At 32.8% G+C, this 27,158-nt stretch overlaps 1 protein-coding gene across 3 annotated transcripts; it reads left to right on the top strand.

Annotated features, from left to right (window-relative positions):
* The first annotated feature begins 9,421 nt into the window (after nucleotides 1-9,421).
* Nucleotides 9,422-25,989, top strand: LOC114269857 (uncharacterized). Of its 3 annotated transcripts, XR_014363830.1 has the most exons (8): nucleotides 9,422-9,963; nucleotides 11,981-12,172; nucleotides 12,287-12,526; nucleotides 13,333-13,550; nucleotides 13,700-13,954; nucleotides 14,883-15,169; nucleotides 16,869-17,037; nucleotides 25,853-25,989. XR_014363830.1 is itself a non-coding variant. In XM_082919633.1 (7 exons), exons 1-6 carry the CDS (start codon nucleotides 9,600-9,602, stop codon nucleotides 15,120-15,122), a joined length of 1,509 nt encoding a protein of 502 aa, XP_082775759.1. In that variant the 5' UTR covers nucleotides 9,422-9,599; the 3' UTR covers nucleotides 15,123-15,169; nucleotides 16,000-16,536. The 3 variants fall into 3 exon arrangements, 2 of the variants coding, with proteins under 2 accessions (XP_082775759.1, XP_082775758.1); XM_082919633.1 differs by lacking the exons at nucleotides 16,869-17,037; nucleotides 25,853-25,989 and adding an exon at nucleotides 16,000-16,536; XM_082919632.1 differs by lacking the exons at nucleotides 16,869-17,037; nucleotides 25,853-25,989 and having other exon boundaries at nucleotides 14,883-15,548.
* Nucleotides 25,990-27,158: the final 1,169 nt, after the last annotated feature.

Raw genomic sequence — 27,158 nt, 5'->3', positions numbered from 1 at the left:
GTGTCACAGACACTGACACTGACACTCACTCTCTCTATCTCTCTGTCTGACACACACACCAACAACACTTGCACTCACATGAAACATATATAATTTTTAATATATATAAATTTTATTTTATAAAATTTAGAATAATTAATTTTTTTTAATTTAATTTATCTTTTTAAATAATTTATTTTTCAAATTATTTTTATTTTTTTCCAATGAATTTTTTTTTTCAAATAAACCTCAGGGGTGTCAGTGTAATTTACCTAAAAAAAAAAATTTACATTTTAAGAATTAAAGTAAAAAAATAATCATTTTATATAGTTGATTATTATTTGCTATTATCAATTATTATTATATATATACATAATAATAAAATATTGGTATGAATTTTACAAAATAAAATTTATATATATTAAAAAGCCTATATGTTTGATGTGAGTGTGAGTGTTGTGGGTGTGTGTGTCAGAGAGAGGGATAGAGAGAGTATTTGTGAGTGTCTGTGACAAACAAGAATGAGTGCTGATTTTGAATTCTTTGTTGAATTTTTACATTTTGCTTAGAAGTGATTATTATCCACGGGTCAACAGTAAAACCGTGGTTTGCAACCACGTTTTCTGAAGATAGAAAGAATTACTTAATCACAGCATGGTTATATATAAATCAAATTTTCTTAATCAGATTTACTTTAAAAAAATAATTACTTCAAAATTTTTGTATAAATAAAATTTCCTTAAAAGCGTGATTTGTAACCTAGAAAGATATATCAATAATTTTGAATATGAAGACATTACGAAGATTCTTCTTTTATTTTTCTGTTCATATAATTTTATGCTATAATTTGTATGAAGTATTGTATTTATTCAGTGCGATTGGACAAAACTGGACAAGTCATACAAAAATCTTAAATCATAGTGTAACTTTTTCTATAAAATTATTTTTTTTTTCATTGAGTTCAAATAACTTGACTGATTTTGTATGACTTGTACTTAATTTTAATTTCAAACATTGTTCACGTCATTTTTTATAACTGGTGGTCAAATTAGTGAGATTTGTGGACAATTAAAGAGAAGTTATTTTTATTGACATTATTCCCTCTGCCAATAGGGACCTTAATGACAAAGTTATTTGATAGGTTATTTCCTATGACATTATTCCCTAACTTAGGGAAATAACCTCATCCGAAATAACGTAGGAAATAACTTAGGGAAATAACATAATAAAAAAATTATCGACCTGAAGCGAATCAAACTTGAGTTTCATTAATATTAAAGAGCTCTCATTATGTGTTAAAAATTAAGTATGCTCCTTTCAGATCTCAAGTTGAACTCTCAGTATGTTTCAATAATTGAGATTTGTCGGATCTACGTGGAATGGACGTTTGGTGTGGATTGTAAGATTAGTTGATAAATACGTAAACTGATTCAGACATCCGACTATCATAAAAAGTTATAACTTAATTGAATAAACATAATGCAGGCACATAGAGAATAAGTCAATTGGATAATTCAAGTGGGTAAAAATTATCGAGAATGACTCATTTTATAAATCAAATATTTTAATTTTTTCAAACATAATTCCTAAACAAATTTGTTTTTTTTTTTTTTTTTTTATATCAAATGTTTTCATAATAGCATTTTCCATGACAACTTGGAAGGCCTCTTTTGGCAAAGAGGTAAAAAGTAATGTTTTGACTTCTAATTTTTTGTGGATCAAATTATTCGACCTCTAATGTTTATATCAATTTTGTGTAGATCACTTCTAAAAAGTCATTTATTTATATCAAATTTATAAAAGGGAATGTCATGAATTTTAAGGAGGAAAAACTCGAAAATGAAATTCAACCGTAAATGGGGCAAGAAATTCAAGTAAACTATACTTTTTATATTTAACCACGATTACATTTGAATTTAGTGCATAAATTTAGTCAAACCAATTTTTCTTATCGTAGGGGCATGTGGCATCAATGGCATATTTTAAAGTTTTCTTTTATTTTTTATTTTTGGGTCAACATTCTAAGTAGTTAGATTTTTAATTTGTTAATAAAACTTTAGTATACTACTTAAAGGGTCACCCATAGAAAATATTAAGCAGGCCTACACCGACATAAAATTCAATTATCTGACTTTTCTATTTTGTCATATCCCTATCTCTAAAATATATATATATATATATATATATATTTTTGTTCCTGGCCAAAATGATGAGAAAACTTCCATAGCAATTTCTTATCACAAATTTTGTTCCTTACTTTTCAATTTCTTATTCTTACTTAAAAATTGAAAGTTAGAACAAAATTTTTTTTGTTACTTTATTAATTTTAAGTTATTACTACTCTACATCACCTAATTAATAATAATTTTTACAGCCAAATTAACGTTTCTCTTTCTTATGTAATTATTATTATTATAGATAATTATCTATTCATTACGTAAAAATTATTTGTTCCTAAAAAAAATTATATAACATTATTTAAAAATTTTAACTTATCATAAATTTCTTAACCCTTAATTTTTGAAACCATAACCCTCATTTCTGATTTCACAATTTAAAACTGTTAATTGAAAAATGATTTCACATTCATCAATTCAAAACCCTAATTCAAAACCAAAACCCTCATTTCTGATTTCACATTCAATAGAAAACCATAACCCTCATTTTCTTATTTCAAACATAATATTTAAATTTTGCTAAACAGATGCAACATTCAACAGATTTCACATTCAACAGATGTTACATTGAACAGAAATCTGATTTCACATTCAACAGATTTCACAATTATAAACAAATTTAAGATAAATATAAACCATTCAACATTCACATTCAACAGATTTCACAAATATAAACCCTAACCCTAACCCTAACCCTAATTTAAAATTTAAGATTTCACATTGAACAGATTATCTATAATTAAAATTCAACAAATTATCTATAGTTAAACACATTCAACAAATTCAACAACAAATTATCTATAGCAAAAGATTTCACATTCAACAGATTATCTATAATTAAAATTCAACAAATTATCTATAATTAAACAAATTCAACAAATTATCTATAATTAAAATTCAACACATTCAACATTCACATTCAACAAATTATCTATACTTAAAATTTCACAAATATAAACCGTAACCCTAATTTATTATTTCTGATTTCACAACATTTTATTCACGAATATAAACCCTAACCCTAACCCCACATTCATGAACCCTAACCCTAATTTATTCACAAATATAAACCCTAACCCTAACCCCACATTCATGAACCATAACCCTAATTTATTCACATTTTCACAAACACAAATATATTCACAAATATAAACTCTAATACTAATTTATTCACAGTAAAGTAACTGATAGAAGCCATACCAACGAGAGAGAGACAGTACTGAATCAGAGGGAGCTCGAGAGAGAAAGAGAGAGCAGGGAGCTCGAGAGAGAGAGAACAGAGTGAGAGGAGTAAAAAGCGAGAGAGAGACAGCAGAGGGAGAGAGGAGAAAGCATGAATGCAAAACACGGGGCTGGGGGGGTTAAATATAAGTTCTAAAATCGTGGTTGTGAACCACAATTTTACTTAAAGAAAAAAAATTTGCCCTAAAATCGTAGTTACAAATAGCGAGTTCATAATTTTTGATAAACTCGTGGTTATGAACAGCGAGTTCAGAAGAAATCTATTTTTTGATAAACTCGTGGTTTTAAAAAGCGAGTTCAAAGGAAAAAAAAAATTAATTATGCGTTTCGTAACCGCGAGTTCTTAATCAAACTCGCTTTTCGTAACAGCGAGTTTCAAATTTGGCAGGTTTCGCGCGACAGGGGTGAAAAACTGTTGAACTCGCGATTGTGAACCGCGAGTTAGCTCATTTTGGGAATTCTTTCAAAATTAGGCTTAGTTTGGGAATTCCTTTATTATTTTGGCTTATTTAGGGAAATGTCCCGGAAAAAGAAGATGAAATGAAAGGTTTTTTTTTTTAATTGGATAAGAAAAATGAGAAAAAATTAATAGCTATTTGTCAATACATGCCCAGCAATTAATTATTAGAGAAATCACTGTTCAGTGAATGCAGAGGAAAAAAATATCACAAACATGGATGGGTGCAACGCTTTTGACTTCCACCTTTCATATTTTTATAATTTTTTTTTTTTTTCGCTCCGCTGTGAATCTGTGATGTGATTCTCCCTAAATTATTTCTTCTTTGATTCCATTGTATCCTCACAAATTGAAATAATACAATGAACAAAAAATGATACATATGCATTTGCATGATTTGATACAATCTTTCGGCTTGATTTACTCCAACAAGCGCTCCTGTGTTTGGCAAGTGGGTTTGCAGGTTTTTTTGGTTATTTTAGCCACAAAAAATAAAATAGACTATTTTAGTCATAATAAACAAAACATCACATCCAACCCATAATCATTACATTCTTCTCTCACAAAAAAACTCAAAAAAGCCAAAAAGTCAAAAAGTCCTTCCCAAACCAAGCTTTTAAGCCCAGGCTAAAATAGTCAAAAAAGTCAAAAAGCCAAAAAACCAACCCACTTCCCAAACGGAGGCCTAATGTGTTAAAGTAATGTTAACAATATCCAAAATTTTAAATATTTTATTAAATATCTTAAATAAGTATAGATCTTATATGTGTGTAGAGTACACACCTAAAACATCATGTTAGACATATCAGGATCCTCTCCTTGCAGCCTCCGTCCTTGCGCCGTCCTTGCAGGCCTTCGGGTTTACTTTTAGACCCAATTTTGATAATTCGAACCGTTTATATTTTATGATTTATTCAGTATATCATACCTGTAAAAAATTAAATTAATCGGATATCAAAAAGCATGTGTTCGAAAAATTGAACTAAAAACTATTTTTTAAATAATTTAATAAACAGTTTTTTGAACACATGCTTTCTGATATCCGATCAATTTGATTTTTTACAGGTATAATATACTGAATAAATCATAAAATATGAACAATTTGAATTATCAAAATTAAGCCTAAAAATAGATCCGAAAACCTACAAAGACGGATGCAAAGACGGGACGGCAAGAAGAGACTCTGGACTCATGTTGGACCACTCATTAATATTATTGCAGAGCCACATGATCACCGTATGTCATGGGCCCATGGGGCAAAAGTTGACACCATTCACATGCCATGTTGAGGTTTTTCCCCCATCAATAATGCTTTTATTCACTCACAGATATAGGTAGGGAGAAAATTCTAACAGAAAAAATAAGCGTTAATTATATTTTGAATAAATTACGCTCATTTCTCGTAAAGTTTTGGAAAAATATAATGAATCTTATCTCTTTAACATAGTTATACTAACATTTCTTGCAAGCGTCGTTTGGCAAGTTATTTTAGCTTAAAAACAAGGTTGTTAAAATCGGGATCCTAAGTAGGATCGGTGAGAGGGTTTGATGGATCGGATCGTAGGATCGGATCGAGGATCGTAAGATCCTACTTTCTATTAAAAAAAAAATTAAAATTAAAATTAAAATGATACATATTAAAAATAAGGTGAAAAATCATAAAATCTACGATCCTACTTGCGATCCCACCTACGATCCCATACGATCCTACACGATCTCATGCGATCCTACACGATCCTACTTGCGATCCTGTTATAACATCGATCCTACAACGATCTGGATCGTTTTGGCAAAGTAGGATCGTAAGATCGTACGATCCTACGATCCGGATCGCGATTTTAACAACTATGCTTAAAAATAAAAATGTTACACACATATACACACACACGGAAAAAGTCAAAAAAGTCAACTGATACAAAAAAGTTACTAAAAAAACTTGTTTCCACACAAGGCCTTAATATGATTAAAATAACTGAAACTAATATCTATAATAGGTATGAAATACCAAAAATAAATTACATTTTAGTAAAAAAGAAATCATAATATATATATATATATATATATATATATTCATTTATACAACTAATGAAATGAAAAATGACTTAAGTATTATATGAATAAAAATCTTGAAGTAGGTCAGTGTAATTTTGCCTTCGTTTGGCATGTCAGGCTTTTTAGCTTTTTGGTTATTTTAGTCATAAAAAGACAAAATAAGTCTTTTAGTCTAATAAAACAAAACATCATATTCAAACCATAATCATTTTATTTTTTCTTTCATAAAAGTCAAAAAATAAAAAAGTCTATCCCAAATTAAACTTTTTAGTCTCAGGTTAAAATAACTAAAAAGTCAAAAAAATCAACCTACATCCAAACGAACATCATAAGTGTACGGCTAATTGTATTTTTTTTTTAAACTTCAAGGGAGGTGCATATAATTTATCCATATATTTTTGGTCATTAAAATATAAGTATGTGTTATTTCAATCTACGATGTTTAAATGTGTCAATTTAATTCTCAATATATTAAAGTGTTTCAATTTAATTTTCAATGTTTAAATTATGTTAATATAGTCCCTAATTATAAAAAGTGTTTGAGAATTAAAATGACACAAGACTCATATTTTAAAAACAAAAATATAATTTACCTGTATGGTTCAAATTTAATTTAGAGACTATATTAAACCTTAATTACAAATAAAACGTAGCAACGATTTTTAAATAGTAAAATTATCATGATTTTAGGTTAAAGCAAGTAAATTTACGGCATAGTTAGATAAATTGAAGGAAAAATATCAAATAAATAACAAATGAAGAAAGTAATTTCAAATGTAGAGTGCAAGTGGGAGTTGTACTTCTGTTCCAAAAGAAAAAATGTGGCGGTTGTACTTTGGTGTGGATTCTTTCACTTGCACCTCTATGTGTTTAAAATTAATTTTTTCATTAACCATTTTTTAAAAAAAAATTCTTATCTTATTGCTCAAATTAAAGACTTTGTTCATTGGATATGTTATTATTAATATTGTAAAATAAATTAAATTACTTGAGTTCGATTTATTAAAAAATTAATTTAAATTTGTTTATCATATAAACAAGTCAATGTTAAACATATTTTACAAACTTGTTAAGTTATCAAATTAACAAATTATTACTTGATTAAACTCAATATACATTACAAAAACTAAACTATTCAGACTTAATTAAGCCTCATTTAAAGTAAAATTAAAAAGTAAAAAAATAAAATAAACTAAAACTCATTAAGGCTCTATATGTTTTTTTTTTTAGCTAAAAAAAAATCAAAAAATTAAAAAGTTAAAATGATACGATATACAAATCAATTAATTTTTTTTCTCATAATTATTTATTTAATTAAAAAAATCATTTCAAACACACTCACTTTTTTCATCTTATAAAAAATTTAAAAAAACTAAAATGTCACCAAACACCAAACGGAGACTAAATCACACGTGAACTAACCCTACCATGCAACTTGACTCGAGTCACCTCAGTATCGTTGTACACATTTGGGAAATCTAATGGGAAAATAACTGTTCAAGTGACTTTTAAAAATTATTATAATTTTATAAAAAAATATAATTATAATATTTATCAATTTTTTTATAATTTCTTTTTCTTAAAAATCACTCACATGCTATTTGTCCCAGGGAAATATTTGAGTGTGTAAGATGCATATTATATGTATTTGTGTAAGATCTCACAAATATAAATAAATTATTTTCTAAATTTGCGTAAGTTCTCATAATATACATAACTCAACTTATGAAAATTTATGATTTCTCAAATTTTTATGAGTTATGAGTTAACTTACATATATTTGTGAAATCTTACATAATTTTATGAGATAACTTAGGTATATTTATGAAAACTTATAAATATATATACACACTTACCCCCTCAAGAATTAGGATAAATTATACTTTGCATCCCTGTACTTTGTATCAAATCTCACTTTGGGCCCTACACATGAAATTGTGACAGTAAACTTCCTGTACTTTTGGTCAAATCTCATTTTGGTCTCTAAACATGAAATCGCGACAGTCAATCCTCTACACTTTTATTCAAATCTCACTTTGGTCTCTATACACGTCTTAATGTGCCTCTTTTATTATTTCATTTTTAAATTTTTAACAAAATCTAGTTATGTAACTATGAAATGAGAGTAAGAGAGGAAAATTATCTATATTTTTTACTAATACACTTTGCCCTATGTGATAATATATACATATATATATATATATGTTCATACGGTAAAAATTAAGACGAAAAGGTAAGAAAGTAAAACTTTTGAAATAAAAATAAAAATAAAAAAAAGACAAAGAAATCAAAGAAAGAGAAAGATGAATAGGCAGAAGACTGCGTTACTATGAAAAATAAAGTTTTGTGATTCCAATTCATGCAAAATCCTAATTCATCTTCTTAATTATTTATAATTTGTGTTTTGTTTTAGTTTAATATAGTCATATTTTGATATAAATTTTGAAATAAAGTGTGTATTGGTTAACAAAGTAGATGATTTTCTTTCTTATCGTCATATTATAGTTACATTTAAAGTGAGATTTTAACAAAAGAATAGGGGTTGACTGTTACAATTTTATATGCAGGGATCAAAATAAAATTTGATCAAAAATATAAAAAATTGACTATCATAATTTTATATATAAAGGTCAAAATAAAATTTAATATAAATTATAGAGGTGCAAAGTGTAAATTATCCCCAGGATTACAATTTGCACAAATCTATTTGCTCAGCATACCGGCTATAGCACGTAAAAAGGCAGTTTCTTTCCACACTACCATCAACCGAAAAATTATTTAGTGCTCATAGGACGCTCTGTGAGTTTATTCCCATCCAATCATATTTTACCATGTCTCCTCCTATTGAAATAAAAAATCGTGAGTCTTACATCCATCATCAATCACAAGATGTTTAAAATGTCCCAAATCAACCAATAACTTCACTTATCAACCACCACCACTACCTCAACTTCAGTGACCCATCACTTCCGCTTACGTGTCTGAATATCAACCCTTAGATCTTCATCACGACAACCGAATTCCCATCCCACCAACCACCTTCCAACAGAAATTATTACGTACGACTGGAATATTAGGGATTTACATCTTTCACAAATTATCATTTAATATATTATTTCATTGGATAACGTTTGAACCCATAAAGGAGGATCCTCATGACTCCTTCATGTATTAATTATTAATGTGTTTAAATTTTTTTTAGAGTTATATGTGATATAAATGATTTAAATTATTTTAAAATTATAAGAATTGTATTTTATGAAATGTCTCTCATTACCGAATTTCATATTGAAGAACTACTCCATACAAATTAATATATTTTATTTTTTTTTATCAATCATAATACTATAAGGAAAATATCTCGCAACTCAAATTTTGTGGCTTAAATGGTCAAAACGACGTCGTTTTAACCATTTTTATGTTATTCTAGACTCAAAATAACGCCGTTTTGACCATTTAAACCACTAAATTTCAGCTGCATTGTCGATATCATAATACGTGCTCCAAACTACCCAATAATCCCCCCATTCTCAAAAAATTACACCCTAAACCAGCCCACGACAACGACCAACAAAACATACTCTCTCTCACGCACACTCACAGTTAAAACATTCCTATACAATCTCGAGCATCATCAATGGTGGATTGAAAATTCACTGTTTTCATGTGTATTGATCCAATTCAATTGAACCATGACTAGTGAGGTCAACGATTCAAGGTCTTCCAGAGCCGACAATGGCACGCACTACGCCGCCTTTAACGGCGGCGGCGGCGGCGGAGGGAATGGCGGCGGTAGTGAGTTGAAGGACTGGAAGTTCCATGCGGTGGAGTTCGGGAAGAGTTTGGCGGAGATGAGCGTGGAGTTCGGGAGGGGTTGTAGGGATGTGGTGAATCAGAGTTTGCTGAGTAATGATTCGTTTCTTGTGATTAAATTTGGGAGACCTTGCGCGAAGCTTTGTGCGAGATTGAGGTTCTTGAATCAGTATCTCCCCGAGGATCGCGATCCGATCCACGCGTGGACTGTCATAGTCTTCGTTTCCATTTTCGCTATTGCAGGTACTGTTGTTGTTGACTCCTCTGTTTGGTTGCCTAAAAAATGTTTCAAAACTAAAGGAACTTTTCTTTTAGGATATAAAAATTAGAATTGAAGTTTTTTCGAATTTGGTCTCAAGGAAATTGAAGCAAGTTAGTTATTCATTAGTATCGCACTCACTATAACAAAATTTAAGAATTAGCAGGTGGCACATGCTTGTGTATGCAATAAATAATAAAAAAAATTAATATTATGTGAGTTACTTAATAGTAAGTATATTCTTATTGAAATCCCATATCTTTGTATTCAAACCTTGCTTAATTGCGCTATAATATAATAATTTTTTATTTTAATACATAAAATTCTATCACGGAGAAGGTTTGGAAATTTGGACACCAAGTCTAGTGTGCACATATATAATAGTAATAATAATAATATACTATTATATATGTGAACACTCAGTTTAGTCTACTATTATATATGTGAATATTCATTTTAGTCTCTTGAAACCTACTCACTCCTTCTGTTAAGTGAATTTTTTTTTATCAAAAAAGAAAATTAAAAAAAAAAAAAAAACCCCTAAGATCTTGACTTTGAAAAATAACACCCTTATCACTTGATAACAAACACTATATATTTATAATTCAAAATCAAAATTTATATTTTACAAATTTAATAACAAACCCATCTAGTGGGCTTACACCCTAGTTACTAATAATAGTATAGATGATTTGTAAAATTTTGTATTCATACAAACAGATAGAGAGTTTGAAATTCTCTTATCTAAATTTGATTATGGGATGATGGTTGGCATTGTGCACTAGACATTGGTTAGTTAGAGAATTTAAAATTCTCTTGTCTAAATTTGATTATGTGATGATGATTGGCTCACTAGACATTGGTTTCTTTCTTGTGATCAAATTTATCATAATTCAAATTCAATGCAAAAATGCTTCCTAGACTTATGTTTTTATAGCATCCCCAAACTCTCCCTATTCCCACTTTTTTCCTATTACAAGGATGTGTTTGGTTTATGAATTTGGGTAAGAATATTTGGAAAGGGAAAGGGAAAAGGTGTATTTTCCTCTTTAAATCCATGAACCAAACACAGCGTAAGGAGTGAAATACAAAAGAATTTCCTCCAACGCCTTCGCTACTCAACTCCCTATTTAAGAGAGTGAACTGTTGGCTTGGCTCCCTACTGTTTAAGGAGGGTTTAATCACTCCCTATAATTAAAAAATTATTCTCTCTCTCTCAACCCTCATCTTTTCCTCAAATGGTGAAGGAGAGGGAAGAGTGTTTGGAAAAATGTTTTTAAAATATATAGAGAAAAATAGGGAGTATTATTAGAGATCATAATTGAAAAAGTGGTTCCCTAAAATAGGAAATACACTTTTTAGCGAAAATTCGAGGAATAACTAGGGAGGATTGTTGGAGATGCTCTTCTCAATGAATGAAATAAAGCTCTATGTGGGAACGGCGTACAACTTTTGGCAATGTCTTACAAAACAAAGGTTCAACTGCCAAAGTGCCAAGATAAATGAAAGTCTCAACTCTGAAGAAGATTAAGGAATTTGTGGGGGGAGGAATAGAATTGGGAATAAGGGTGCAAAATTTTTTGCAAGACTGCTGACGTAGGACTGTGGAAGTTGATGCTTTTCTGTCTAGAGCAGTTGTAATTATTGCAAATAGTTTTTTGGTACTTTGCGTGCGTTTTTTGGGGCAAAGGGTAGAAAAGGTTCTCATATAAACTGTTAGTTGTAATTATGGTATTTGCCAATAATATATGCTCTTCCGTAGTTGCAAATATCCAGAGACCATTATTTCTTGATCCGATTTACAAAAGAAGTGAAGTAGAGCTACAAAATGTCAAGCAAATAATTTTCCAGTGTTTATTTGTTTCTTCATATAGAATTTGTATGGTGTTTAAGTGTTCCATATTATCTGCAAGATTTCCAATTGGAAAATAAATGAACAATTAGCTGCACATGCAATGCGTTTTTTTAATTGTAACACTGACACAGCTCTTGAATCTGCAGCACTGAGTGTAATTATTGGACATGAGACTAGCAGTCCATTGTTAAAGAGATTGTATATACATCCTCCCGATGCTAGTCGTATATTACTACCGGATGGTAGACACTTGGCTTATCAGGACCAAGGTGTTCTGGGCAACAGAGCTAGATTTTCTATCATCAGCACACATCCTTTTCTTTCATCCCGACTTGCAGGTACAATGATCTCACCCTCAAACCTTCTGGAAAAGTAACTAAATGGAGGAACTTCATGAGTAATAACTGTTCATGCTGATGTTTTGCACACATTTATTTGTTTTGTGCAAATAGGAATACCCGGGCTTAGGGCTTCACTACTGCAAGAATTTGGCATTCGCCTGGTAACTTATGATCTTCCAGGTTTTGGGTTAAGTGATCCCCATCCCAACAGGAATCTTGAGTCATCAGCTATGGATATGTTACAATTATCATATGCTGTGGGTGTCACTGACAAGTTCTGGGTGGTAGGATACTCAGGAGGGAGCATGCATGCTTGGGCTGCGCTCAGATACATTCCTGATAGAGTAGCAGGTATATTGGTCTCTCTCTCTCTCACTTTTTTTATTTTATTTTTTAATTAGTAAATTTCTCTAAATAAGATGTTGGCCTTTAGGGACCCATGACTTGCAATTTGGAAGGCTGGATTCTGACTAAATGTTCTACCCCTGGGGGTTATGTTGGTTTTTTATCTGCATTTTCTCTTCATCGTGAGTAATTCATGTTCATGTCTTGATTATGTTGAACATTGGTCTGCAATAGTCACTTTGGAATTAGGAGGAGCAGGATTGTCCCATTGGATCAAAAAAGTTTTGATTACCATTAATTTAGCTTGAAATTATGTTGTTTATACAGACGGGTACACTACAATCATTAGCTTTTCTGTCAGAAAATGACGTATGTCAAAACAAGTGAAGAAGTTGGGTCTCTTTATGGTTGCAATATAGCACATCTATTTGATATTAAAGAAAAAAAATTAACACAGTAATCCAAGATGGTGCAATATAGTCCATCTTATAAAAGCTATATATGGCAATGAAACTCTGAAACTAATAAATCCTCAAGGAATTGGACCGTTAACTAGCTGTTTTCAATCAATCTGATATGATCACATATCAAATGGTAATAATATGTTATTCCTTTATACTGAGATTCAAATATCTATGAACATACATGACATTGTGCAACTGCACGATCATTATTTGCCATTGAAATACTTATAATATGTTTCAGAAAGTATTGTGATGCTTCAGTGTCACCCACATGATAAATAAAGAGATGAATATTTTTTGTTCTGTTGATGCTTTTTATCTCTGATCCATCCTTGGCCGAATTTGCAGGTGCAGTCATGGTTGCTCCAATGGTTAATCCATTTGAACCAAGCATGACAAAGAAAGAAAGATATAGAACCTGGGGAAATTGGACACCACGAAGGAAACTAATGTACTTTTTAGCTCGGAGATTTCCTAGTTTTCTTGCTTACTTCTACCGGCGAAGCTTCCTGTCTGGAAATCATGGTCAGATAGATAAGTGGCTATCATTATCGCTAGGAAAGAGGGCAAGTCATGTTGCCAAATGCCAGTCAATCACTATTCCTGCTTTGATCTCAAATATTTTCTTTAAAATTTAGATTTTTGGCTATTTATGATTCAGATTGCAATGTACTTAAGGATTGATTGATGTTTATTATAATGTTGATTTGTCTAGGATAGAGCTTTGATAGAGGAGCCAATGTTTAAAGAGTTTTGGCAAAGGGACGTAGAGGAATCAGTCCGACAGAGAAATGTAAAACCATTTGTGGAGGAAGCGGTATTGCAGGTTTCAGATTGGGGTTTCAGACTTTCAGACCTCAACATACAAAAGAAACGCCGAGGAAAAGGCATCACCCTTTGGCTTAAGTCTATGTACAGCCAGGCAGAAGAAGAATTGACAGGCTTTCTTGGCCCAATACATATATGGCAGGTCAGTGCATATATTTCTTTTCATATTCTCAGGCCTCAGATTGGTTTGAATGCAATAGTTACTGTCTGGATAACTTGTTATATTCCCTATGTGATCTTCTCCTTCATAACTTTTAGGCCATGTTTGTTTGGGTGGATATGAAATTGGGATTGGATTAATAATCCAACAAAATACATAATCCCATGTTTGGTTAAGAAAATTGGAGTTTGGACTAAGAGCCCACCTGTACATGGTATTCCCCATATAGGGACTCTTGAATCCCAAGAGACGGGGTGGGATGGGATACAAAATGGGGGACTAAGGAGAGGTTCAGACCAATTGGCTAAATTACAAAATTGGTAAGATTTTGTCAATCCCTTCTCATAATCCCAGGGTCAATTCAAACATGGGATATGATACACAATTCAAAGGGATTGATTGATAATCCCAAGACCTAAACAAACATGGCCTTATTTCTCCTGAACATATTGTAGTAATGACATGAGATTACCTATGTAGGGATAACCATGGCAATGGATTTACTTTTTGTCACGTGGAATGAAAAAAATGGCCCTAATTTTTAATGCTTTGCTCATCTTGGAAAGAAGTAGAAAAAAGAAAGAAAAAGGTCAGAAAATGATTAAAGCATCATTTCCCTTCCCAACTTTCCAAGATCCAAACTGTGCCTACAAAAAATTATTAGCAAACCAAATGTTCAATTGATTGTACTCTCAAATAAACTTCAATCTGCAGATGGAGTAATTCTTTAGTTTTATTCAAACCTTGCAAAAATTAGTTTGATACCAGAAACGGTTTCCCAAGAAACAAACATATCCTTGTATTTTTTGTGTTGCACTTGTTTTTCAGAAGGATTACCAATCTAAATCATATAGATTCACTTATGCTTACCTTTTTTTCCCCTTCCTCTGAATTTTCTTGTACTGAACAGGGTATGAATGATAGAGTTGTCCCACCCTCAATGACAGATTTTGTGCAGCGGCTTCTACCAGGAGCGATGGTGCATAAGCTCCTTTACGATGGTCATTTCACCTATTATTATTTCTGTGACGAATGCCATAGACAGATTTTCACTACCATTTTTGGAAACCCACAAGGGCCACTTGCCGCTAAAGTAGATAGTGAAGAGATAATGGAAGAGGAAAACCTTGGTGATTCTGTCATGGACTGAGAACATATTCTGGTTCAGTTGATCAGATTCTGATGTACATACTACAGGTTTGCTCCATTACTCGTCGATCAAATTAGTCTATAAAGCCATTAGTTTTGTTTGGAGTTTTGTATTAGCACAGATAGGGGTTGGCAACTTGAGGGGGGAAATTTTGACTGCAAAGAGAGAGAGAGAGAGAGAGAGAATAAAAAAAAACACAGACTGCAAATGATTTCCCACCAAATTTCATCATTTTTAGAACTCTAGCAGAATGCCGAAATCATCCAGAAATAGAAAGGCAACCGAAAACCCAGATGCCAGATACATGACATTTATGCTATGTTTGATTCGCAGATAAAAGAGGTATTTTATTCCGAAATAAAATAATTCCATGTTTAATTCAGATTGTATTTTATTCCGAAATAAAATAATTCCATGTTTGATTTAGATTTTGTGAACTGGAATAACTTATTCCGATTGCCATTTTATCTTTGCATGTGTGAAATTATTTTGTTTTGGAGAAAACTGCATTAACTTATCTTGGGATGAGATTTCCATAGCAAAATAACAAAATATTATTTTCAGGATAACTTATCCCGGGGCAAGTAATCAAACTTAATCCAATTTCTAAATCAACAATGATAAAATTAAATAGTGCATACAAGTGTATGGAAATAAAGCAGAAGTAGAAGCTAAAACCATAAAAATTTGTTGCTCCAACAAGAACTGGTGCTTCGGATCAAATGGTCCTATTTCTTTGCAGTTTGGGGCCATTTACGTCTTCAATATTGAATCTAACTTCTTGATTCCCTTCCTTCCTCATAACCAACCATCTTTGACTGCCATTGGCAACCCATAATCTTCCTCTCTCAATGTCCCCATCAATCGCTGCTCTCAGACCCTCCGTGGACTCCTCCGGCCTGACTATCCAAGTGAAATCACGAACTCCAGCATTGTACAACACAATGATTGCCGTTGATACAATTAGTTGAACAACCCAAGGAGTGGTGGCGAGCACGGTGCCAGATATGGCAAATATTTGGGCGTAGATGAGTTGTTTTTGGGTGTTGGCGGTGGCGAGGCGGAAGAGGACGGCTCCAACAGCTGTGATCCAAAGGGAGTGGATCAGGATTGAGCCGAGTCGGAAGCCCTGGACGGTGGAGATGGAGGTGCTGGTTTTCATTGTTGGGATTCGAGGGTCGAAAGGGCAGGGATGGGATGGGATGGGATTGGATTGGGTGGGAGTTGGCATTTGATTAAGTTTTGGACAAATGGGAGGGAAACTTTATTTGAAATTCCGTTGGTTGAGTTTAGGATTAACTCTATTCTGTTAAGATTAGCTTTTATTTTCTATATTTTCTCTTGTAATTTATCTTGTTTAATTTAAAAATATATATAATTAGTAGATGATTTATCTCCTCTTCCATTCGAATTATCAATTGTGTCACCTTAGCACTTTTTATAAATCAAAGGTGGGTTTGTTTGGTAATTGTTCTGTTTTTAATTTCTATTTATATTTACAAAATTTTTTAAATTGTCATATAAACTTGTTTGACAAGTTTTTGGGTTTATAAAGATGGCTATTATTAGCACATACTTAATTTCTTTGGACCATTTATTTCTTTGAACCTTTACCTTAAATCCTAAATTTTAATAAGATTTCTTTGAACACTCCACGTAATACCAATTTTATTCATATTCATAATATCATCATAACCAAGTGCATACCGACATAATTTTGCACATCCTCTCTTCTTCTTCTCTCAGTAAACGATGCACTATTGAGAAATGATTGAGAATAACAAATGATTGAGAGATGAATCGATTGTCCCTCTCTTTCCCTTCTCTCATAAACGATGGTCTTTCTTTCCTTATCACCATGAACGATGGTATTTCAGCCAGAAATCTCTTCGACGGTCTTTTCTTTTTCTCTCAGGTAACCTCCAACTCCTCATTACATATTATTCTTTTTTTAATTTTTTTAATTTTGAGATAAAACCCTTGATACATATAGGGCGTTTAGAGGGAATAACTATTAGAAAAAATAGAAATTGGAGAAAATCCTACAAAATGAAACTGTTCGAAATTCTAGTGCCGAACAAAATGTTTATGTTTAGCACTATACTATTGAACAGAATCTTAACAGTTGGCAAACCAGTACCGAACTGAAAACGATCTAGAATCATAAATGTAAGATAGATAAACTTACCAATGCAACAACAACTTCATCAGAGTTGTTGTCATCGTTCTCCATTACTCTATAAGTATCAACAAATGGTGAAAACAACTTAATAAGATTGTTTGCAATGTTAACTGGTTTTAAATACCGAACACATTTGAAACTACCAAACAAAACGTTAATTGATTAGATGGTTTCAATTTTTTTCATTGAAAATGAATACGTATGATGAAGAAGAATACAGTTAGGGTTTAGTTTGATAAGGAATATGTATAGATAGGGATGGAGGTTTGTGTACAATATTGTAAAGTGTCATTCTAATTGTTTTTATTTGGTAGATGGGTGTTCCATTAAAAGTTGTCCTTTAATGTAATTTTATTTCATGGTATAATTGTAGTAGAAAAAAAGGTGAGAATTGGGAAGTCCAAAAAAATTAGATAGATACTACTAACAACACTAAATTAAGAATTAAGCTAAAAATTATAAGCTAAAAAAAATGTGTTTATAAAGATTTAAAAGCTAAACAAAAATGTGAAAGTAATGCGGAAGGAACAAGGATGCACAACGTCAGCTGCTCTAATCACGAAAGTAGCATTTTTTTTGTTTGGTTTGTTTTTGGGAAAAATTTTTGAAAAAAATTTTCTACAAATAAATTTTCAAGAGTAATTAAACCAAACAAATTTTTTCAAAAAAAATCTCAAAATTTTATTTGGTTTGCTTATTTCCAAAATTACTCTCTCTCTCATACACACCAAATCAATCACTTTTTTTAAAATTCTCTCTCCCAAAACAATTTTCCAAAATCATTTCTGAAAAAAAGTAAACCAAACAAGTTTTCGTACTTTTTATCTCAAAAATTACTCTACAAACACAAACCAAACAAGCCCTTGCGGAAGACTTTGTGTTGCACAAGGTCAGTTGTTCAAACCACGGGAGCAGCATTCCTGAAAGCATTTTTTAAATATTTTGCTCAAATCAAAAGTATTTTTAATTTTTATTTTTTAAAATTAATAAAAATTAGTTTACAATTTTTTTATAAGCATAAATGTTACCAAACGGCCACTTTAGTTTAGCCAAGTGAAGTGCTCACCTAAAGTTCTTAATATTTTGAAAACCTCATACTTTTATTTTGATATTTTTTAAAATCCCTGCAAAAAAATTGTTGTCTAAAGGGCTTTTGACAAAATAAAAAATTAATTTGTCAAAAACACCAAAAAAAAATTTATTTTTTTTTTTAAAATCACCTTACCAAACCATCTATTACAATTTTTTATTTTTTATTTTTTTGCTGTATATAACCAGAAATTTTCACTGAAAATCTTAACATCTTGTGTGTTTTCTTATATATCATGAAATGTTTAACTAATTTTTTTTTTTTAAAATATAATGGGTTTTACATAAAAAGTGAAATTAGTGGTAAAATAAATTTGGGGTTAAAAAGTATTTTTCTTTTAGAAAAACAAAATGTCCTAAGGCCCCCAAAGTAAAATTTGTAAAAATATTTATTATCGTATTTGTCTGATCATTTTATTTCCACTCTCTTGTATAATACACAACGAAAATCATATGTACATCTAGGCCCCATTTTATTTTAAATTATTGAAACTTATCATGTTAGATAAAAAAAAAAAATTGAAAAATTAAGGTGAAATATTTTTGTATACATAGCAACCCTTAAATAAAATTTCTTATTGTTCATGAAGTCCAAAAACATAAGCTGAATGAGAAATTTCTTATTAAAGATCCAACTCACAAGAATAAAGATAGTAAATGATATCTTAATTATTATAATAGATATATCCCCACACACATAAAAATAAATAAATAAATAAATTACAAATATTATACGTAAAAATTAATATTTATTTATAAAAAAAGGTCCACTTTCAAATTTTGCCTAGTACCTCAAAATGGTTGGGAGCATTTCCAAGAAACCCTTTTAAAATAGGCGTGTTAACTATTATAACTAATACCATTTTATTTTAATCACTCTAATCGGCTAGTTATTACAATAGCTATTTTAACTAAATTTGTCAATAATAGCTATATTTGAAGAATCATAGTAAGCTCTTGTGGACAAATAAGTAAAATAAAGAATATTATTGGAGTACATAATTAAAAAAGAATTAGACAAAATAAAAGTATATCTTTCTTATATTCTAGCTAGTAAAAGAGTATGATTGGAGTGTAACGCCCTCAATTTTGTTATATAAATCAACCATTCACAAGAATCATAAACGTAATAGAAATGGTATATTTCATTCAACAGGATTTATATTATAAAAGATATTATATGTCATTCTTTAATGTTAACAACAGAATGAGTGCCCTACGCGCTTACATCTTTCCAAGTTGTTACTTGGTTTCAACAAAAGAAGAGTCCTAACTCTTTTACATATAAAGCCCTTGGCTTGAATTTACATTTAAATACAAAAATGATAAGAAAAACGGAGCCTTCAGCCCCTAAACCTCCCAAGCTAAGTCCTTGAAGGCGGCATGTCACATGTATCTGAAAAATGGTTTCCCAAGTAGGGTGAGCCAAAGTTCAGTAGAAATATGCTAAACAATATATGAGAATCAACTAAAATATGAGCATCCGATAAATATGCAGTATTCTAAACCAACACAAATTCTTTTCAAGGTCATTCAATACAGATAGCCAATATCTCGATTCATTTCGGGTAAATCAATTTACCAAGTTCATAATTATCAAAACAACCAAAATGAGATTTCAACTCAATGGTTCACAATTCAATGCATTCATCAATCCAACACTTTTATTTCTTGCCATTTTACGGAACTACGTCCGAAGGAACCAGCACCCACAAATATATAAGATTTCGGGACTTTCACCCAGGACACTCCGATTGTGAAAACCCGCATTTAATTATTTAAAATAATAATAATAATAATAATTTTGTGGGTGTTCAATATTTGTTATTTATAAATTGTTTTAATAAGGATTCAACATAATAATTATCTTTAATAAATATCTTAGTTAAAAACCTTAGTTTTAAAAAACCCATACAAATACACACACACACAAACACACACACACACACACACACACACACAAAAAAAAAAAAAAAGAAGAAGAAGAAGAAATTTTCGTGGCTATGCCACCTGCTTGTTTGCATGGTGGTATAGGAATCATAACCCATCATCCTCCTTAGAATTTAGGGAAAGCCTTCCTTCTCAGAACTTGGAGAAAGTGAATAAGATATAATAATGGAAAGAATGTGTGTGAGAGAGAGAGAGCCTCAGAGAAGTGGCTCTATATATTCATACCACACACAGTGTTTATACACACTGTGTTCGTGCTTTCAAAGGCTAATAAAACAAAACAAAAAAAACATAGAGGGAATTCTTGTGGAAGAAGAGGGGGAGGTTGAGGTTGTATATTTTCCTACCATTTCATTATTTCATTTCAATCCTACAACTAAGTAAGAAAAACCCTCTCAATCCTCTCATTATTTTTTTTTCTATTTGAAATTTTCAGATTATATACATATGATAAATTATCTAAACTTGTAAATAGGATTTTATTTATAATTGTATAAAAATTTTATGATGATATATTAAATATTGGTAGTCTGAAAATCATGATAATATTATGGAATTTGGACTTGCATGTGTAGTTTATGCCATTAAAAAGATTATTGAAGATATTATTTGGCCCCTTTAAACCTGTCAGAAAATTTGTACGAATTTTTAGACAATTTTATAATCAAAATTTGAAGATGATTTCTTCTATAAAGTTGTTTATAATGATGTCTACTTCATCCATGAATTTTTGCAACAATTATGGAGTTTTGTACGAATTTATAAAGATTTTCAACCAAATCTGGAGCCATAGGCAGATTTTATTATGTGTTTGAAAAATCATTAAAAATGTTATATTAAACCAAATCTGATAATTTCTAAGAAAAAAATGAAGTTTTAGAAGTCTACTTTCATAATAAATTTTTAGATCATGGAATTGATTTATAAATTTAAGTATGGAATTAATTTAAGAAAATGTGATAAATCTGTGTCATAAACACTCTTGAAATTTTTAAGAATTATTTATAATTTATTTTTGGAAAATGCTTTCTGAAAAATGACCTAAACATATTTATTGAATATTCTGTACATTTTCATGAATTTTAGAGCTGTATAAATAATTTATTTATAATTTGTATTACCTAAGGTATAACTTGCAAATTTCTAGACAGATTTAAGATCATCACTTCAATTATTTATTTGGATAAAAATCAGTTATTGTGTTGGTCTAATTCATCAAATATTGTAAATTAGTAATCCATGTATGGGTGTATTGTGGTTTATTTAACATTGTACTAGTCTAATCTTGTAGATTAAAAGTCCATGCATGTGTGTAATTATGAATTATTTCCTCTTTTTTTTTATCTAAATTATTATTTCATACCATGGTTTAAATAAATTATTTATTTAAATTTTGTACAATTGTTTATTATTGTGTGACATGTGTAATATTTTATGTTTGCATTTTAATGAGTTGGTATAACTTTATTGGAAATTAAATTTTGAATTATTGTGAATATCTCAACGAGTAAAGAAACAAGAAATTTAACCAATGATACATTAAAATGTAAAAGTGATGGGGTGAGCCCGATCTAGAATCTTGCGCAAGTGAGTTGCGAACCCTAACATGGCACGGGAAAGTATTTCGGCTCTTATCGGTGTAGGCGATATAAGGTTGGTGGTGCGGGTGTCACAGCATAGACCGTTCCCTTGGGGCATCCGTGATGCCACGACTCGGGTACGTAACTCTGGTACGTGGGCATCATTGGTAATTACAGTAAGTAACATTTAAATATTTGACCAAGGGGAAGTCAGAATTGCCCGTGGCTATTGCTTAGCAGTTGAGTGGATATAGTGCTCTGTGGGGAGTTACTTAAACTTATCTAATAAACTAAATCTATGAGAATTTAAAAAGAAAAGTGGGCATTTTCCTTATGATGAAATACTGCCTCTGTTTGTCATTTTTATTTATTTACTATCTATTGTTATTATTTCAACTGATGGCACTGTAGACGTCCCCGAACGTCCCGGGAGGGAGAACCCCTGTTCTATTCATATTGGGCTCACTACAGTTCGGACTCTCAAATTGTCACGGTTCTTAATCTGAACCAAAGAGTCCAAATCTGGCAAATCGTTTTGAGAAAAACAGATTTTTAGAAAAGAAGTGCCAAACATGGACTGCTTTGCCAGATACAGAGTCGCCACCTAAATATTTTATTTTGGGAAATTTAGGAAACCCTGACTCGGTGCCAAAGGCCACGTGTCTGTCATCACCAAAGTTGCCTCAGCTCGGAAACTTGGGTATGATTGGGGAAGGTCAGCTATGAGCACCCCCTTTCGCCCGATCAAAGGTCGGCCTCTACTAACCATGATATCTTGTTTTGAAAGTATTATGTGTTCTTATTCCGGTTATTAGCCTAGAATTACTATGTTATGCGCACAGCAAATAAGTATAGACCAAATCGCCTAAATTGGGACAAAACATTGCATGTTTGTTTTGAAAATGGTTTGCTACTCGCAAGTAGGCTAAAATGCAGGTTTTGCCACCCTCAAGTGGGCTTTAGAAAAGATGGTTTTGCCACTATCTAGTGGGCTTAAAACTCATAATTTTAGTGCATTATTCCAATTTAGGTAATTCAACCTCCATCCACAGGCACTCAGGCAGTTATATCACATAAGCAGCTAGTCTCATAGTAAGTATGCTGTCATGTTTAACATTCACACTCATGCGAGATGCTAAAGCACAAAACACTTACAGTGTACTCCAAGCCAAAACAAAGATTGTATGATCCAAGTCCATGTTAAGTGCCTAATGCGACGCACACAAAATGCAATTAGGATAGGCTCGGCTAATCCTAGGATGGCATGTGGAATGCACAAATAGCATGTATTCAAGTTGGATTTGAAATAATTATCCAGTTAGTATGATGCACCGAGCCCGGTGCATGCAATACTGATGAATGATGCACGCATGCATAGCATGAGGTATGCTAAATTAAATATGCCCTAATACTAATCATCAAAGCAAGTAAGTAAAAGGGAGAAAGAAGTAGGGGTTGGAAGACATGCACACACGCACCCACATTTACTACAAATTTGCCTTCGCTCGGAGGGACCAAAAGAATAATACAATTAACTAACCTACAAGCTAATTAATTATTACAAACAAATTAAACTAGTTAAACTAGTTAAGCAAATTAACTAATCTAAGAAAGCAATAAACAGCCTCGGGAAGAGGGCCCAATGCAATGCATGTTCGACTCCGCTCGAAAAGCCACTGCCATGCACAAGGTGCCTCTGCTTTGACTGTTATCCTTATCTGAAGACGGCACAAGTCCCAGGGTTGCTTCTCTGAGTGCTGTGGAACACCACCGGCTAAGAGGAATGGCCACCGGCCAAGGGGAATGGTCACCGGCCACTAATTAAGCTATCGGTTATTGATGGATGGCCGGTCGACACTGGAGATGGCTGGCCGGCCCAAGCTTCTTGCAGAATCTGTTTTTGATAGCAGCAGAGGGCAACACATAGCATGGCAATGCATTTCAAGCGATGTATGCACCAACCACACTCCTTATCATATTCATGACTCAAAGGAGGATGGGTCTCGATTCTCGGACCACCAATCGCGCATTTCAATGCGTGATGGCCCAAGAAACCAAGTATGCGTTTTGATATGGAATGCAATGCACATAATCAAACAAAGGGGCTCTACCTCTATCATACTCAACTCAAGAGGTGAGACATGTATGCAAATGGAATGCAACCTAGATATGGAGGCTAAAGATGCAAAATGAGCATGCAAGGCATGTGACAACTATGCTAGTGGCAAACATGTAACAACATATAAGGTGGACTAAGCATAGGAACAATGCAAAGCAACTTAACCAATGAAATACATGCCAAATGCATCATGATTTCAAGCAAGCAATAACATGTAATAGGCCAAGTATTCAACAATGCACAAGGCAAGCATGCTATAACACATGAAGGATGGACTAAAACTAATTTAGGCAGCCCTCAAACAAGCCTAAAACAGTGGCCATAAACTATGGAGATGGGGCCAAATGCACATACAAGCATGCATGCATACATGATCTAATTCCTAAGCATCAACGGACAACTTTTAAGCACACTTAAAAGAGATGATCATAGACATATGGCAAACATACCAAACTCTGAAATTGCATAAAATGGAGGTGGCAAACCAACCAATTAAAGCAAGCAAAGCATGCTCATGACATCACACATTCAAGGCCTACAAGCTAGAATGCAAAGAGACTATACAAAATATATTAAGCATGACCAAAGCAACTGAAAACAGAGCTAAAGCACACTAAAACATACACAAAAGCTTCACAAAGCTTGGCCAAAACCATGGCACCATCCTCACCACTGAAATCCCTCAAGATTTCAGTGGTGAGGAGGCCCAAACACAATGGTCCCGGAGCTCACCAAAAATTCACAAAAATGGAGCCTAACAAGGCTTAAGAGGGGTCAAACAACCTCAAAGCTCAAAACACTCTTAACCAACTATTTAGAGTTGGCAAAAACAAAACTTTTATATGCTATACACCAAGTCTAAAAACAGTTGCAAGGCAAACTAAAGAGCTATGCAAAAATGGGAAATAAAAGGGATAAGTTCTTACTCTTGTTGACCCTCTTCAAGAATGATGGACCAGCAGCTTCTTTGGCTCAAACCAGCTCCAAAACTTCAAGAACAACCTCTTAGTACTTCAGTAGCTAAAGGAAGGTGTAATGGTGGGTGTTTGTGCACAAAAGTAAGACAAAACACACACAAAACACAAGAGAGAGGGAGATATAGATATAGGATAGATACACAACTCAAACCCTAAAACTAGAGCCCTCTGAAAAATGTTGTCTAACCTCAAAGAGAGAGAAGAGGTCTCCTCTTATATAAGATTCAACCTTGTAAAGCTTCCAAGGCAAGCTAACAAGGTTGAAATCCCTCCATACACGTGTATAGAGGGGAATAAAGGTGGGTGCCAGCTATCACAGCTGGCATAAAAATATCTGCAAAAGCAGGTGAACAGTGGTCGGCCGGCAAAAAATGCAATTTGACCAAAATAGATGATCGGCCGGCACACATTTGGCCGGTGGCAACAAAACAATGGCCGGTGGCCCCAAGCCATGGCCGGTGATGGGTGGGGATGGCCAATAAGCCATTCCCTGCCCCCTTCAACACAAGTGTTTGGTGCAAAACCAAACACAAAACAGTCGAGTTGAGAGATCCTGAGGCAAGGCGCGTAGCCGAGACCTCCGGGAACTCAAGACGAACACAAACAAGGATGATCAACGAGTGTTCAAACGGTGACGCCCAAGTCTTGAGGACGGTCAAAAATGGGGTGTCTACAATGGCATTCCTTTATGCTTACTAAATGTTACTTGTTATTCTGTTACTACACATTATTCATAATTTGTGAGTATTATTATCGGGGTGGGTATTTTCTTGTGGTAGTATCTTATTGAGCTTGTCGTTCACTGGCATTTCCGTTGCCCTGAAATACGCCAGGTACCGAAGAAACCGAAGGAAACACCGAGGCCTTGCAAGGCGACACTCAGCCTTGGTTAGCTTGAAGAGTGCCCAAGTTCCATGAACCATTTCCTAAAAATTCTAGTTTTTCTCTAAGTTTCTTTTTATATTTGTGTCATTTCGTTATATACTAAGACTAAGTTGTGATGTAAGAATTTTAAATTCTGGTTTGTTAATTAATAGATGTTAGTAATATTGGTGGCAATATTGATTTTTAGTTTATAAATCTTATTATGATGTCCTTAAATTTTGGGACGTCTCAACATGATATCAAAGCTTAGGTTGAGAAACCCTTGAGACCTTGGGAAACCCTAAGCTTGCTTGTTAAATAACTTATTAGTGGTTATAGTGAGCATTTTTAGTTACTATGTAAAAAAAAAAAAAAAAAAAAAAGGATTTTGTAGATGGCAAACGAAAATCAAAATGGATGGTTGGACGAAGAACCTGAGATATTAGATGAGCCTATTGACTGGGAAGAGGATCCAGAGGAGGATCCAAAGGAGGACCTAGAAGAAGAGCCAAAGGAGAACTTGGAATTAGAGGAAGAACTTGAGATGTTAGATGAGCCTATTAACTGGGAAGAGGATCTAGATGAGGACCTAGAAGAAGAGCCAGAAGAGAACTTGGAAGAAGAGTTCGAAGTAGGAGTTGAGGGTGATTCCGATCCTGAGTCTGACTCTGATCAGGAAATGGTGGAGTCCGATCCTGAATCCTCGATAGAGGACGGCCCTGAGGCGGCCTTGAGGCATATGATGGTGCCACCCGTCCTGCCATATGGAAAGGCAGTATTTGTGAGGGTTACCCCAACTAGGATGTGCTATTGGAGGAGCTCGCCTAGAAAAGATATGTTTATCGGGCCAGTCCAGATAAGAGAATATCTGGACAATAATTTCTATCAAGTATGGAACCTACCTCCGCAATATGTCGCAAGCAAGGACAATGCATTTCTACTACAAGATATCCGGACTACCCATCCTCTTTTCGGTCACGTTGTCCGAACCCTAGACCCATTGGTGAATTTTTATAGAGCTACCACGTATCACGAGATTCCTTCCTGCGTGATTAGACGAATGGTGGGTCAGAATGGGGTGCAGATGGTCCTTGTTCACTGGGAGTGTTATGGGCTACCCGATGAGGCATGGGAGTTTGAGGAAACAGTGCGTCAACGTTGTGCCCATTTGCTTAGTTAGGAAATGACAAGTGTAGAAGTTAGGACAACAACAAATTTTGTAGCACTTAATTGTAATAGTCCTAGCTTCTAACTTAGGGCTTTTGGTTATAAAAA

The sequence above is a fragment of the Camellia sinensis genome, chromosome 3 (assembly GCF_055761805.1).
Source record: "Camellia sinensis isolate YWXY chromosome 3, ASM5576180v1, whole genome shotgun sequence".
Classification (NCBI taxonomy): Eukaryota; Viridiplantae; Streptophyta; class Magnoliopsida; order Ericales; family Theaceae; genus Camellia; species Camellia sinensis.
Note: the sequence above shows the minus strand (reverse complement) of the source record. Positions and strands in the feature narration are given on the sequence as shown.